The sequence below is a fragment of the Microtus oregoni genome, unplaced genomic scaffold (assembly GCF_018167655.1).
Source record: "Microtus oregoni isolate MIOR12 unplaced genomic scaffold, Mior012 000028F_ref0000031, whole genome shotgun sequence".
Classification (NCBI taxonomy): Eukaryota; Metazoa; Chordata; class Mammalia; order Rodentia; family Cricetidae; genus Microtus; species Microtus oregoni.
The window spans coordinates 29,048,385-29,063,667 of record NW_024543087.1 but is presented as its reverse complement, the minus strand read 5'-3'; the positions used below and the strand labels follow the sequence as shown (position 1 = coordinate 29,063,667).

Below are 15,283 nucleotides of genomic sequence, written 5' to 3'. Positions count from 1 at the left end.
CCTCCCTTCCTCCCTGTCCCTCTCTCCTCCTCCTTCCCTCCTCTTCCTTCCTTTCTTCTTTTCCTCAACATATTCAAATAGATATGGGCCTAGAGTTTTCTTTTTGATTATTCTAGTTGAAGGTCTACACTATGACGAACAGTTACAAAAAGCCAGGGAATCACATACTGGATCTGTGCTTCTCAATTTAAGAAATAGTCCCGTGTATTCATATCTGTCAACCCTTATCACGTGGGAGAATCTGGTGGGGAAGGAGAAACCTGAGTGGATGAAGGCAGGGGTCTGCACTTGCCCTTTTGAATGTAGAAAATATTGATGTGGTGAATTGAACTAATCTACAATTTGCCGGTTATACAGCCTTAGACATCACGCTGGAAACAGGAGGGACATAGAGTCCACATATCAGCATCCTGCTTTTAGATCTGACCTCTGTGGAAGATCTCCTCCCAGAATGAATCATCTACAGACAGAATCCTCGATGATGAAAGCACCCTCTGGAGTTTGAAAAGAGACGAGGCTGCTTTAAGAGAGAAACAGGAAGTTGTAACTAGAAGCCCTCTGAATGCTAAGCCATCTGAACGCTTGTGAAGTAGCAACAAAGTAGCAGCGTTTATTCTGAAATTCTGTGGCGGCCAGTCTGTCCTAGGCTAAGCTCTTCAAAGTGCTCACCCCTCATCCAGGGATTTCTCTGAGCATCACGTTCTGGGAGTGGAATGGCGGGGCAGCTTCGGCTTACATCAGGGAAGAATGAAGATCATTTTCAACACCAGGGAGCGGTGGAGCTGCTTGCCTTTAATTTTTTGCTCATCCTTACCATTCTAACCATCTGGCTATTTAAAAATCACCGATTCCGCTTCTTGCATGAGACTGGAGGCGCGATGGTGTACGGTGAGTGTGCAAACGGTGGGATTGATGTGAAACTTGTTGCCCGGGCGTAATTAGAGACTTGTGCTCAGATGGCAAAGTACCGACAAGTGAGGAGAAGATGCTGACTGAAGTGTCATTAGCCTGAGGGGAGGAGGTGCAGCGATGTTATGAATGCTAGCCTCTTTCTAGAGAAGCGGCAGAAATTCGCCTCCTCACAGAGCGGCTGTCACAGCCCCGTTCTGAGGCAGCATTAGGCAAGTCTGTTGACAGCTGCAGTCCTTTGTCATGCAGGGAGTCATGGGGCACCGGTCCTGAGAGTGGGCTGTGGTAGCGATGCTGCGGAAGAGCAGCCTCTTCCTCAGGTAGCCAGCTGGAGGAGCATAAAAAGTTAACCCAATAGCTTCAGGATCCCTGGAGGATAACGCTCTCCCTCCCAACTGTCTTCAAGAAGAAATACTTGTAGAAGCAGATCCCACCCCGTTACAGGAATAATTGTGTCAAATCCTTTTTCTTCATATGAACAGTCTTAGCTTCTGGTAATAAATGTGTTAAACTAAGAGTTAAACCAAGATTTTCCTCTGCAATACTGCAATACTGTCCATCTCTTAGCCTGAGTTCTTCTGATCTTGTTTATAATCCTTGTTTGTGTTCTCACACACTTTCTCCTTCTTCTGCTTTTTTTTTCTTTTAGACAGGGTCTCACTCTGTAGCCAAGGCTGGCCTGGAACTTACTAGGCTGGCCTCGCACTCAGAGTGATTCTCCTGCCTCAGCCTCCTGAGTGTTGGAAAAATAGGTATAAGTAACCACACCTGCCTCTTTAAACCACAGGGGAAAGTGATAGTTTAGGGTTTAACCTCCCAAGGTGATGTTCTTTCTGTGCAAATACCACATCATTCATCCTTTGTAGAAAGTTTAGTAAAATGTAATTATGTAGTCTATGCAGACTAGACTGGATTATTTAGTTGTTTTTTTTTTATTTAAGGTGAGATACTAGGTACCTGCAGTGAACTGGTACCAAGACAACCATCACACTACAAACTGGCCTCACTACCCTTATCCCACCTAGCAAAAAATACCAGTCCAGGGGATGCCAAAACACACAGTGAAGAAGAGACTTTTTGACTTTCCCTCATTTCAGAATCTCGAGGTCCTTTCATATGTCTGAGGTCCAGGGAACAAGATGAGTGTGCACTTTCCATGTGCTAAGCATGTAACGTCCTGATGTTAAGCATGTTCAGCCATGGAGTGGAACATGAGATGTCCTGTCCTTAACTAGATCCCCTGTGAGATACTAGAGCTGTGGGACAGACATTCAAGGCCAAGCAGACCAGTTCATTATCAGGCAGCCAGTTTAGAGCAGAGCTAAGTTCCTTTGCACTGAGAGTCGCACAGCACACAGCAAAACTTTTCTGGCTGGGGGTTGAACTCAGAAATTAATATCGATCAAAGTTACCATTATATCTGCCCCAAACAGAAGGGCACGGTGCTTTCAGAGGCAGAGCCCCAGGCATGAGTCATTCATCCTCTCTTTCTCTAGAATCAATTTACCAGGATCTTTCTCTGTCTTGGGTAATAAATAATCAAAAAGATACAGGATGTAATCTGAGAAGCCAGAAACAATGTGATTCTTAGCATCATCTCCAAGGGTTGTGCATATCTTTGTGATCCGTCACAGATTTAAGATTAAGTCCTTCTTGGAGGAAAGATTACTCTACACAGCCTGAAACTTGATTGAATTAAAATTATTGTTATCAATAGTTATAAAATTGTTACCAATTTCCTTCTTTATGGTAGAGATATTGCTTTATCACGGTAGTTAAATCAGTTTTGCTGATTTAATTTTTGATTAAATTTTGGCTGATAGGCATGGAGGTCCTCCCCAAGCTGAAGAGCCAGTAGTCATGGTCATTGCCATGTGTTCTCACACATTTCAAGCCGTTGATGGGGTTCTTGTTCATTTTCCAGGCTAGGCTCTGAAACTAATTCATCAGGATGGCCTCCACACTCCTCTTCCAGGATAATCAAAACGCTGTACCTGAAGTGCTCCGTGCTTTCTGTCAGGGGTGTAATGAAATAGTCATACACAGGGAAAAGAGGAACTCTGAATAGTAAGCGAGAGAGAACTTACTATTGAATTGGTTTCCCAGTCTTTGTAAATGAATATTGCATTCATACAGTGGAAAGGGACCTCAGCAGACAGAATCATCATTTTACAGAGGAAGTGGGAAATATGGAGGTCATGGTATTGGTTTGGTGTCGAGCTAGGGTTCTTCACAGCTTTCAACTAAGGATGCTGAGATAGTAATAAGTAAATTCCTTCAGTGATATTCTGAGGGAGAGGGGGAGGAAGGGAAAGAGAGAGAGAGAGAGAGAGAGAGCAGGGAGTGGGTGGGTGATGGAGACATTCAAAAGAGCAAGCACCAAATATATGCCCCTGTCGTAAACACTTTAAGGATTGGCCATAGCATCTCTTTCCAGCAGGTCTGACAAACTGAGATTCCAGGGTCAACCCTTTCTCCATCTGAGGATGGAGGGCATTGTTTCTACAGTAAACTGGCGAGAGGCATAATGGGGACCAATGGAAAAGGAAGACAAACTTAGAAGTTTGAATTGTCTTGTTTTATGAAGGCAGACACCTTACAGTGGACCACAGCTGCCCGTATCCTGCAACAGGTTTGCTGCCTTAAAGTAGACTTGCAACAATTGTCTCTACCCCTCAGGTTTGTCACAAAGCGCCTTGGAGAGTGGTCTTTTTCCTCGGGCTTATCAGTGAATTAGGCTAGCAGCCCCTACTTTTCTGGTTACCTCATCTTGCCATCATCGACTGCTTGCACTGAGTGTCATTTGCCCCCAAACTGAGACAGGGATTTTCTTCAAGGCACCACAGTCCCTGTATTCCCTCAGCCCAGTCCACTACCTATCTCTCTGCAGGTGCTCTGGTGAGCTGTGCTAAATGTCCCTTAGAAGATTTAATAGATGTTGCTACATTTAATCAGAGTACTTGGGAATCCAATTAAAACAATTTCTCGGGATCAGAGGCTTACAAAATGAGCAGTTAGAGATAATCGCGGGGCAAGGTGACCAAGCGGAATGTTGAACGCTTCTTTCATAATTATTGTTAGGAACAATTTTCAAGTTGTTAACCATAAAATATCATATGCGGGGTTGTAGGGGCCAAGAAGTTTTCCTCTGTGTTGACTGGAAATAAAACTGAAGATATAAATACAAGTAATTGCTTATAAAAAAAAAAGGTCTTCTCTCATTATTATGGGTCATGGGATGCTTTTAAAAATTAGCAGCATCATTGTAGCAATATTTGCTTCACCAGGCATAGTGGAGGGTGATTTTCGTTCATGACATCCTATGGCTCTGGTTATTTCAAAATGGAATAATAAGCAACAGTAATAATCATTTAAACTGGACTAAAAGCCAGAATGAGCGTTAATGGTCAAAATATTGATTGACGGCAGCTGGAACACTTAGTGCTGCTTAGTCGGGGCCTGGAGTCATCTCCTCGATGTTCATAAAAAAAGCACTGGCTCCTTGGTCCCAGATAGCATTAAGGAATCCATTGTATCTCCCTGGAGGCTGCAGGACATTTGCGATGCCATACCTTTGAGAGTTGGGATTTAAGATTAGGGACAGAACAATTTAAATATCTTAGAGTTCTATCTTTGGTTTTACAGTCATCCAATCAGAGACTGTCCTGAATCCATGTAGAAATTTGTTCATAATTTAGGAGGAACCAAGGAAATTCCAAGCGTCTATGCTTAAACTTTTGAGTTCATCAAAAGCTGTGTCATATTCGAATGCTTTTCAATCCTTTAAGAGTATTCTTAGATGAAGTTTAATAAAACAATTTAATTTAACCAACAGTTTTTTTTCAGGTTTAAAGACACAATAATCACAAAACTGTCTTTCCCCAGACCTTGTATAGAAATAGGTTGCACCCCAGTCTGTCTCAGAGGTTCCAGGATGAAACTGTATTGCTAGACGTGATGTGTCTCCACCTTACCGGTCCACTTTTGCTCTGACCCAGCTCAGCCTGTGCCCCTGACAGACTGACCCACTTTCCCCTCTGCCCTGCCTGAGTGGTCCTCTTTGGGCACTTAGCCTGTTAAAAGCTGGCAAACTCTGTAGAGAAAGAAGTCATGCTCTCTCTGAGGTTGCTGCTTTTAAGGCTGAATTTTTTCTTTCTCTCTCAGTAGTGGGATGTATTGTTCTGTTATGTGACTTAATTTCTGGTCTGATTTTTCTCAACTGAGAAATGAGGAGGAAATGAATTCCTTTCTAACTTCAAAATTTCTCCAAACTTTAGGCCCAGGCAGACATTAGTCAGTCAGACATCTTGGAGTTACTTCCATTAAATCCAGTAACTTTCTCTGTGGAATCAAATAAGCAATCATGAGATCTGGTCCTTTCTCCTAGACATGATTTTACTTAGTAGCATTGATGGATCACTCTTTGTTCATCCAGGCCTGCTTTGATTTTTAATTGGGTGTTTAGTAAATCTTACTGAATTTCTATTGACATTCCTCTACCGGAGCCCTTCAGGGTGGCTGTGGGCATCTCTGTAAGTTCCTTTCTCACCAAACCAGAGTGGCTCTGCCTTGACCTAAAGGATCTGCAGGGCAAGTAGTTAAGATCGAGAGTCTCCCTTATGCTATAAAAAGCTTGATTTAGGTGCTTCAGACATCTGTCCAAGGTCTTCCACACTGTATGGTATCAGCTAAATCAAATAAGCAGAGGAACTGAATCAGAGACTTTTTTTTCTGCATAAGATGTTACATTGGGGCATAGTGGTATACACCTGCAGTCCTAGCACTTGGGAGGCCGAGGCAGGAGGATGAACACGAGCTCCATTTCAGATTATGCTGATTTGCATAGTAAGCTATAGACCAGTGAAGGCTGTGCGTTAGACTCTGCTTCAAAAAGCAGATGAGAGAGAGGTTTTTTCTTTTCTTTTCTTTTTTTTTTTTTAAGTGAAGTAACCTCTGTTTTCTAAATAAGGCTGTGTATTGTGTTGAGGTCCTGACCTTTTGGAACTGTACAGCTTTAGTCTGGCTGCTCTAGTGCCCCTTCATTGCTCCTCTCAGGCCTGAAAAGGCTACCGCCAGTGCACACTGAGAGAAGGGGTTTAAGACTCGAGCTATTTATGAGCTATTATCTAGAGTCTAATTGAACTAAACTCATGATTCATGACAGGGAATATTAACATTTGACATCTCAAAAAGTTGATATGTAATAAAAACTAGCTAAAAGCAAAAGCATATAAAATGCAATTTTTACAGCTGTAAGGACTTTACACATATTAACCCCATTTAATCCTCGCCACAGTCATTTTTAGATAGGGAAAGAAACTGGGACAGCAAAGAATCAAGGAACTTGTCCGATGTCACACAAGTACTAAAGGTCAGGTGTGGGACTCAAAGCTTACCATGTGGCTTCTAGGTATCATATGTGTGTGTGTATGTGTGCGTGCACACATGTGGGCTCACTCAAAAGTTCATGAGCACACAAATATGCATAAAGAAGAGATTATTGCTTTCATGTTACAGATGAGGAATCCAATACTCGGAGCCACTGAGTAACTGGTAATTGCAAGGCTGTGTTTCATACTCAGGACAATGACACCAGTGTTCTTCTGCCTCAAGCGTTCACTCCAGAATAGCTACTGTGGTGTACAAAGGGTTTATTCTGCTCCAGGCAATGGTACCTGTGCTGGCTAGTTTAATGTTAGTTTGACACAAGCTAAAGTCATCTGAGAGAAGGAAACCTCAAATCAGAAAATTTCTCCTTAAGATCAGGCTGCAGGCAAGCCTGCAGGGCATTATCTTAGTTAGTGACTGATGGGGAGGGCCTAGCCCATTGTGGGTGGTGCTATACCTCGGCAGGTTGGCCCTGGATTCCACTGAACCTCATAGAAGAAAAAGTGGGAAGTATACTTGAATGCATTGGCACAGGAGACCACTTCCTAAATATAACCCAGTAGCACAGACACTGAGAGCGACAATTGATCAATGGGACCTCCTGGATCTGAGAAGCTTCTGTAAAGCAAAGGACATAGTCAACAAGACAAAACATCAGCCTACAGAATGTGAAAAGATCTTCACCAACCCCACATTGGACAGAGGGCTGATCTCCAAATTCTAGAAAGAACTCAAGAAATTGGTCATCAAAAGAACAAATAGTCCAATAAAAAAGTGGGATACAGACCTAAACAGAGCAGAGAACTCTCAACAGAGGAATTTAAAATGGCTGAAAGACAATTAAGGAAAAGCTCAACATCCTTAGCCATCAGAGAAATGCAAATGAAAACAACTCTAAGATTCCATCTTACACCGGCAAGAATGGTCAAGATAAAAAACACTGATGACAGCTTATGCTGGAGAGGATATAGGGTAAAGGGAACACTCCTCTATTGCTGATGGGAGTGCAAACTGGTACAGCTGCTTTGGAAATAAGTATGCTGATTTCTCAGAAAATTAGGAAACGACCTGCCTCAAGACCCAACAATACCACTTTTTGGGTATATATCCAAAGGACATGTCCTCAATTTTGCTCATAGCAGAATTATTTGTCATAGCCAGAACCTGGAAACAACCTAAATTCCCCTCAACTGAAGAGTGGATAAAGATGATGTGGTATATTTACACAATGGAGTACTATACAGTGGGAAAAAATAATGACATCTTGAAATTTGCAGGCAAATGGACCTAGAAAGCATCATATTGAGTGAAGTAACTCAGGCCCAGAAAGACAAATACAATATGTACTTACTTACAAGTGACTTTTAGACATAAAGCAAAGAAAAAACAGCCTACAATTCACAATCCCAGAGAACCTAGACAACAAAGATGACCCTAAGAGAGACATACTTGGATCTAATGTACATGGGAAGTAGAAAAAGACAAGATCTCTTGAGTAAATTGGGAGCATGGGAATCATAGAAGAGGGTAGAAGAGGAGAGGGGAGGAAGGGAGGGGAGCAGAGAAAAACCACATAGTTCAACAAAAACAATAAAAAAAAAAACAGGCTGAACAAGCCATAGGAACCAAGCCAGTTAGCAGCACCCCTCCATGGCCTGTGCTTCAGCTCCCACCTCCAGGTTCCTGCTCTGTTTGAATTCCTGTCCTGGCTTCCTTCAATGATGAATAGCAATATGAAAATGTAAGCCAAATAAATCCCAGCCCCCAAGTTGCTTTGGGCATAGTGTTTCACCACAGCAATGGAACGCTTATGGAAGTACCTTTAGAAATTTACAAAATAAAATATAAAGAAGTCAAAGAATTAGAAAATGTACAAGCTACACAGAGTTGGCGGGAACACTTTTAAATATCTGTAGTCTCGGATCTGGGTCACCACTGTGTTCTTATCAGAGTTTGACCATCCAGGCAATGGGGAATTGTTTTGGACAGGAACAGTTCAGTTCCTTTGTTAACGGAAGCCTCAGAAATGGTAGTGTCCAGAACAAAACGCCTAATGTAACCCAGTGGATGCAATACTGTGATATCATATTCATGCTAAGTACCTGGAGCTGAAGTATCCCAGGGAAAGCGATATGGCTGCCTGGAAACACCTGCTCACACCCTGGGGAAGCTACCTTGCCAATTGTCTCATTTAGATTTTAAATCCCTGTGGATTGCAGAATGTTTGTGATGGACACTTCATATAGCTTGACAAACAAGAGTGGATTTGTGTGAATCATAAAAAATGGACTTTTGCCATGTGTGATTTGGACTGAATTTAATTGCTGGAAGAGTCTGGAATATGGTAACCTTTTTCATAGGGGTCTCAGAACCCCGAAAGCTTTATGCTGAGTTGACACCATTGATCTTGGTAGAATTCCAAGGCTGTGGTCTCAATCCTACTGACTATTGATGGGAACTACTGTCTCTACCGTCATATACATTGTTTCTAATAGCCTGGGTCCAGCATTGATTCGTCAGCTAAAGAACAGTGACCCAAAGCAGATAGATATGATCAAAAACTCTGGGCTGTACCCAGCAGTCTACTATCTTCTAGGTGGCTTCCGTGTATTTACTCTAGTGTTTCACTAAGAAAGGAATTAAACAGGGAGTTGCTAGCTTCATTTTTCTACCATCTTTTCCACCCCATTAGGGTGAAAACCATCTATCTTCCTTCCAGGAAGCCCCTGTCACTGTCCACAACATGATGCTAGTAGGAGGAAAATGTCAGACAACAGTATCTCTGTGTAACGCTATAAAGTAAGAAACCATTGTTTATCCATTACGTATCTAGTTAGACCCTCTTGTCTACCGTTCTGCTGACAGCTTCTTAGGGATCATAAGGAAGGATGTTGGTTCCAAAAAAACTGGTACTGGAAGTAGCTTCCAGAGAAAAGTAATCGATAGTACATGTTACAAATCCCCAAACCCAGTGAAATGTGTGTGTGTTGTGTCACAAATGTGTTTGTATATGTGTATGCTGTGTGTTTTGTATGCACACATGTGTGTGCATGGAATATTGAGTATTATATAAAGTGTACCAATGGTGGGTGGTGGACATGAGGAATCTTACACTGGAGAGAATACAATGGTTAGACTTCTGCCATCTTCCATGGGACTCTTCCACACAATGGTAAATATCTTGAAACTGTCCCAAGGTGGACAGCTTCACAGATGGCTCTCCATCTTGGTGTATATAAGGGTGGTCAGGCTGGCAGGTAGCACACTCTAGTCCTGAAATCTTTATGAAACTGTTTTCTCTACCAGGGCAAATTTATAGTGAGAAGTGTGAAACAATAAATTGTGTCCCTTTTAGCAACACTTACACTCAACTTTCAAATTTAGAAGGTTGGTGCAGGCTGGCAGGGAAAAAAACAAAAGCCTTAAATAACCAGCGGCATTGTATATATAGGTATTTTACTTTCCTTTTCATCCCTGACTAAACTAAGGTCTAAAGCAAATCACTAAACACGAACTTGTTGGGAAATGCATTTGGACATTGGCATCCAAATCTTCATCACCTCTTTCGACCACTGTGAGTACCAAGATGTTGACAAGGTGAAAAAAGAACGGATAACTATAAAATAAGAAGTTAAAAGTATCGGAGATGAAGTTAAACTCCAATACCTGTAAACATCCACCTCTTGGCTTTCTTAGACTCTCATGCTCTTTCCTTCACTGATGCCTTTGTTAGTCACCCAACCTACCTGATTATCCAGTCTGCACTGTGGTCCCTCATTTATGCATGCTTCTCCATGACAGCTGGGTGTCTCCTCTTCTCCACAGACTGAAGTCTTATGCATCCTTAAAGTCCTTGGAGAGGACCAGACTAGCTGATCTTTCCTTTAGATTTTCTGGAACTTAACATGTTAGTATTGGTTTTTCAAGACAGGGTTTCTCTGTAGCTTTGGAACCTGTCCTGGAACTAACTTTAATAGACCAGACTGGCCTCAAACTTATGGGAATCCGCCTGGCTCTGCCTCCCAAGTACTGGGATTAAAGGTGTGCTCCACCACTGACTGGCTTCCTATTATTTTTTTAATAGAGTTTTAAGACATGTCCAGGGCTGAGGATGCACCTTAATATCAATGCTTGCCTGAAGAGTACAGGACCTGGGTTCTGTTCAGCAACAAGTGACAGAAACTCTGTCCCCTGACTTCCCTCTTCTCCTCTCCTCCCTTTCTCTCAAACTTTTCTATGAAGCTCCCTGGCAGGGTCCCCTTCAATTGTTATTTGATGAAATAAGGTCATATAGACATTCCAGAGCTACTAGTCTGCAAGAGGAAAAAGAAGGCCTGGATCCAAGGATGAAGTCAATTAACCCTGAGCGCCTGGCTGTGTGGGGAGGGATGGGCAGTTAAAAAAGAACAGGGCATCCTGTGTGTGTGGTATGTATGTTTGCAATATCAGCTACTGGGGAGGGGCTGGCATCATGAATTTGAGACCCTGTCACAAAACAAACAAATAGGACTTTGCTACGTGAAGGTAGAGAGAGTTAGCAAGCATTGGTTTTTTACCAGACATAACAGGTCAAGATACTTACTTGGTTTAGAGAAGGGGCAGGCCATCGCTCAACACGTGGAGAATCAATTCCAGAACCCAGTTGTCCTGCAGTCTTCATGTAGTATTTGCATGTGCATGCGGCTTCCAAGATCTTATGAACTCCATGCAGCATATGAGTGGATGCTGTGTAGTAGCCCCTAATACCCACACCACAGCTGGGCTAGCTGTGCCCTTCGTCTCCAAGGAAGAACCAATCCTACAAAACTGAGTCCCATGGGAGCTGGAGTTGTGCTGAGCCCTGTCTGGGACACTACGCATGACCATGTGAACACAAAAGAGACTGGGATATGTCTGTATTTTGAAGACCATTCTTCCATCGGCTGCCATTTATGATTTGTAGACGTATTAAGGTCCCATCTATATTTCTCTAAGCAAAGCCCTGTCAGAGAGACATTTCCGTACCATATTGAACAACTGTCAGCAGGATGCAGAGGGTTTGGTGTTATGAGGTTTTATAGTGAGACACTTAGAGTGCCTTATTCTTAGAGGACATGAGCATGCCAGCATTGTGCGGAGGAAAAGGCCAGCAGACTGCTGGCCTATGCTAATGTTTTGTGGGATAAGAGCATTTTGTGTTCATTTTTTTTCCAGCTTTCACAAGCCTCAGAACATCTTACATGTCTGTGACATCCAAGTAGAACAAGGTAGACAATGAACTAAGAGAATCTAAAGGACAAGGCTGGTATTTCTGAATCCTCCTTGATGGGAGTGTTCCTGAAGCTCTTTCTGTCTGCCCCCACCCCTCTCTCTCTCTAGTTCTCTGGTTGTTTGTTTGATACAGAGTCTCCTATAGCTTAGTCTTGTCTTAGTTAAACTCTTGATTTTCCTGCCTCCATCTTTCTACTGCAGAGTTAACAGGTGTGTGCAACCGCACACCACTCCCTCCCTCCCTTCTCCATGCTCAGACATGGAATAGCTAGCTGCCTGCCAGACATCTGCTCGATGACAGCTGTACAGAAAGCCCTTAAGGACGGGGACATCATAGCATTCGTTGAGGTGTTCATTCTCTGTGACATTTTAAAATCCCTGGGACTGGCGGGCTACATAGCAGATCCTTTCCTTCTTGACGTCAAGGGAGTTTGTGTACTGGAAAAACTCCAACTCCAACTCTGCCTGAAGGATTTGTCTTTCCTGAAGGAAAAGAGATAAATCGCAGCACAGCGCCTCTGCCTTAAATGGTCTCATTGTGTACTTACTGGAGGTCTCCCGCAAAGCAACACTGGATCGTGCGGACTTGCACCGGACTGGTTTCTAAAGCCGTGTAGCTCACCCTAGGTGAGCAGAACTCAGGGAGGGAGACCTGCGTGCAGGGGCTCCGACAGAGCATTTGTTTGCAGAGGTGAGGCCAAACTGCTTTTTCAGGTGCTTGGTGCTCTGGGAATAAAGCTCTGTAAGGGGAAGTGTGACTCTGAGGGAGGTCAGAGTTCCTCCCCCTACCCTAGGTGTTCAGACATTCAGACTTCAAGAAGCAGTCGGGTGGTGGTGGCGGCAGCGGCGGTGCACGCCTTTCATCCCAGCACTTGCCAGGCAGAGGCAGGCGGATCTCTGTGAGTTCAAGGCTAGCCTAGTCTGCAAAGTGAGTTCCAGGACAGGCTCCAAAAGTACACAGAGAAACCCTGTCTTGAAAAACAAACAAACAAGCAACCAAACAAAAAATTTAAAAAGTAAAAGAAAGTTCAGGAATATTAACCTTCATCAGGCGATGAAAGGAGACAGAGACAGAGACCCACACGGGAGCACCGGACAGAAATCTCAAGGTCCAAATCAGGAGCAGAAGGAGACAGAGCACGAGCAAGGAACTCAGGACCACGAGGGGTGCACCCACACACTAAGACAATGGGGATGTTCTATTGGGATCTCACCAAGGCCAGCTGGCCTAGGTCTGAAAAAGCATGGGATAAATCCGGACTAGCTGAACATAGCGGACAATGAGGAATACTGAGAATTCAAGAACAATTGCAGTGGGTTTTTGATCCTACTGCACGTACTGGCTTTGTGGGAGCCTAGGCAGTTTGCTCACCTTAGGAGACCTGGATAGAGGTGGGCAGTCCTTGGGCTTCCCACAGGTCAGGGAACCCTGATTGCTCTTCGAGCAGATGGGGGGGGGGGGGGACTTGATCGGGGGAGGGGGAGGGAAATGGGAAGCGGTTGTGGGGACGAGGCAGAAATCCGTAATAAATAAATAAATTAAAAAAAAAGTAAAAGAAAAAACAAAAAGAATCCCCCGAGGCTTCTTAATTAGAGACTGCTTGCAAAGGTGACTTGGGTCTCAGATGTGGCTGTGAACCCGTGCTCTAGGAGGTGATCCCTTAAAAGAGGCAGCATAGCTCCTTTAATTGTCTGATTGTCTTGGTTTCCAATGGACATGGTGCTTTTGTGGTTTGCAGCTATGGTGGCCAGTCTTCTATTCATCTGTAATACTGTGACTGGCACTTCCTTTATCCTGTCCTTTGTGTGGATAGGAAAACAATCCCTTCTCCTCAGAATTTTCTTCCTCTCCGCAGCCCTCCTGTCTCTCATCTCCCGCGCAATCTCGCCAGTCCAGCCTCCCGCGCGATTTCGTCAGTCCAGCGCATGCGCCAGCTCACCGCTCCAGCTTTGTGTCCACATAGGCCCAGAGCACTAAGTTTGCCTGTGAAAAACCGTGGGGGCTGCGTTGGGAGCGCCTGGTCTCTGACAAGCAAGGATTGTCCAGCTGCTGTTCCTGCAGCATGGGTGTGCTAGCCATGTCGTCTCTGGAAACTGCCAAGATTTGATTCCTCTGAACCCTTGGGGTTTGGTGGTTTGGCGCAAACTAGGGCCAGAACCTTTTGGCTCATATTTTAAGTTGGCGTCTATAAGAAGTAAGTGCTGGAAGAGATTAACTCTAGAAAAGAATTTACTCTGAGAAGCTCCTTTGACAGAAAATGGGGAGGGGTGTGAGAACTCTGGGATAGCTGTCTGTCTTTGATGTTGGAGAAAGGAAAGGAAAAGAGGTTGTAAGGGGGTCTTTAGCATATACTACAGTTCTAAGAAAGGGTTGCCAAAGTTACGGGGCGATTGCACCCATGGCTGGCCTTCAGAAGGGTTCCTGGCTCCTTGCCTTAGCAAACCTGCTGGGCTCGGGCATTGGCTGTACACGGGGTATAGGATGCCTCAGCATGAATGCGCTGATAGATCCTGGGCACCGATGCTAAGTCCACGCCGACTGCCCTCCTCTCAGGAGAGCTGCAATTGCGTGCCTATTTACATCTGCTTATTTCTGACTGCAAATGCCTCTGCTTACTTCAGGGTGTTTCTTCTCAAAGTCTGGGACCCAAGATGGCACAGGACTATTTAGGCCTTATATGAACTTAACCACGCCAACAAGTAGGCATTTGCTATTGTGGCAAAAACTTGCTTTCTGTTCTTGGGAACTGACTATGGGCAGGGCACCCCTTGTTCATTTCTTGTTATCTCATTGAGAACATTTCTCAAAACTAGGTAGCTTACTTACTAGGGGGTTTGGAAGGACATTAATTTGGGTTCCTTCCGTTCAGACCCCTGCAGATTGTTTTGTGCTCCCTTTAGTGTTGTGTCGTGGACTTTTAGGAGAGAAGTTGATTAAGTGAAGTTCTTCCAGACACCTAAATAGCATGAGGCATGGGGGATGTATCCTCTGCCCCCTTATGGGTGGTTAAATTGTAAGCGTTCAGTACCATGCCCGGAAGGTGTCCACTGTTCTGTGGACTGATAAGACATCATTGCGTGGTGAAATAGCCAAGAACACAGCAAAGGCAGGGTTTATTTGGATTCATGGTTTCAGAGACTTCAGTCTTTGGCCGCTTGGTCCCATCTCTGTGGCTTGCGGTGAGGAAGAAGATCATGGAAGTAGCACAGTGCCTGGAGCTCTTACTTCATAGCAGAAGCAGAGAGAGACGGAAGGAGCTGAGCTAAGGTATGGTTTTAGGGAATTCCCCCAGTGACCTTGATCCAAGCATGCCTCGATAATTGAACCCAGCAGCTAAGGACAAACTTTCGACATATGAACCTTTTGGGGGACCCTTTTTATCTAAACCATAACACTTAAGTATCTTTTCTTGTTCATGAAGATTGTATGCAATATTTTTATTATGGAAGAGTAAGATAAAGATATGAATCAAAGATAAGTGAGACTTCTAAAATTTATCAAAGAAATTTGTTAATTTATTTTTTCTTATCCCTCTAGTCAGTTCTCCAAATTGCTGCCCAAGTGATAATTCTTATATAAAATCTAATTATTTTACCATCTTGCCTAAAATCTTTCACTAGTTCTCATTAGGACTAAACTGAAAGTCTTAGCATATCCAAGTTGCCTTTTGATCTCCTCTCTCTCTCCTCTTTCCCTCCCGTCCCTTCCCCTCTCTTCTCCCTCCTATATCCTTCC

At 43.8% G+C, this 15,283-nt stretch overlaps 1 protein-coding gene across 3 annotated transcripts in view; it reads left to right on the top strand.

Moving 5' to 3' along the window:
- The first annotated feature begins 536 nt into the window (after window positions 1-536).
- Slc9a9 (solute carrier family 9 member A9) overlaps window positions 537-15,283 on the top strand; it is a 555,668-nt gene continuing 540,921 nt past the window's right edge. For 2 of the 3 annotated variants that reach the window (XR_005976519.1, XM_041677479.1), the window contains exon 1: window positions 537-888. Coding sequence is in view for 1 of the 3 variants with exons in the window: in XM_041677479.1 (XP_041533413.1) it covers window positions 714-888 (175 nt within the window). In the remaining 2 variants the exon portion in view is untranslated. Of the gene's footprint in view, window positions 889-14,689; window positions 14,816-15,283 lie in introns of those variants that run through there. The other variant, XM_041677480.1, reaches the window with a different exon arrangement.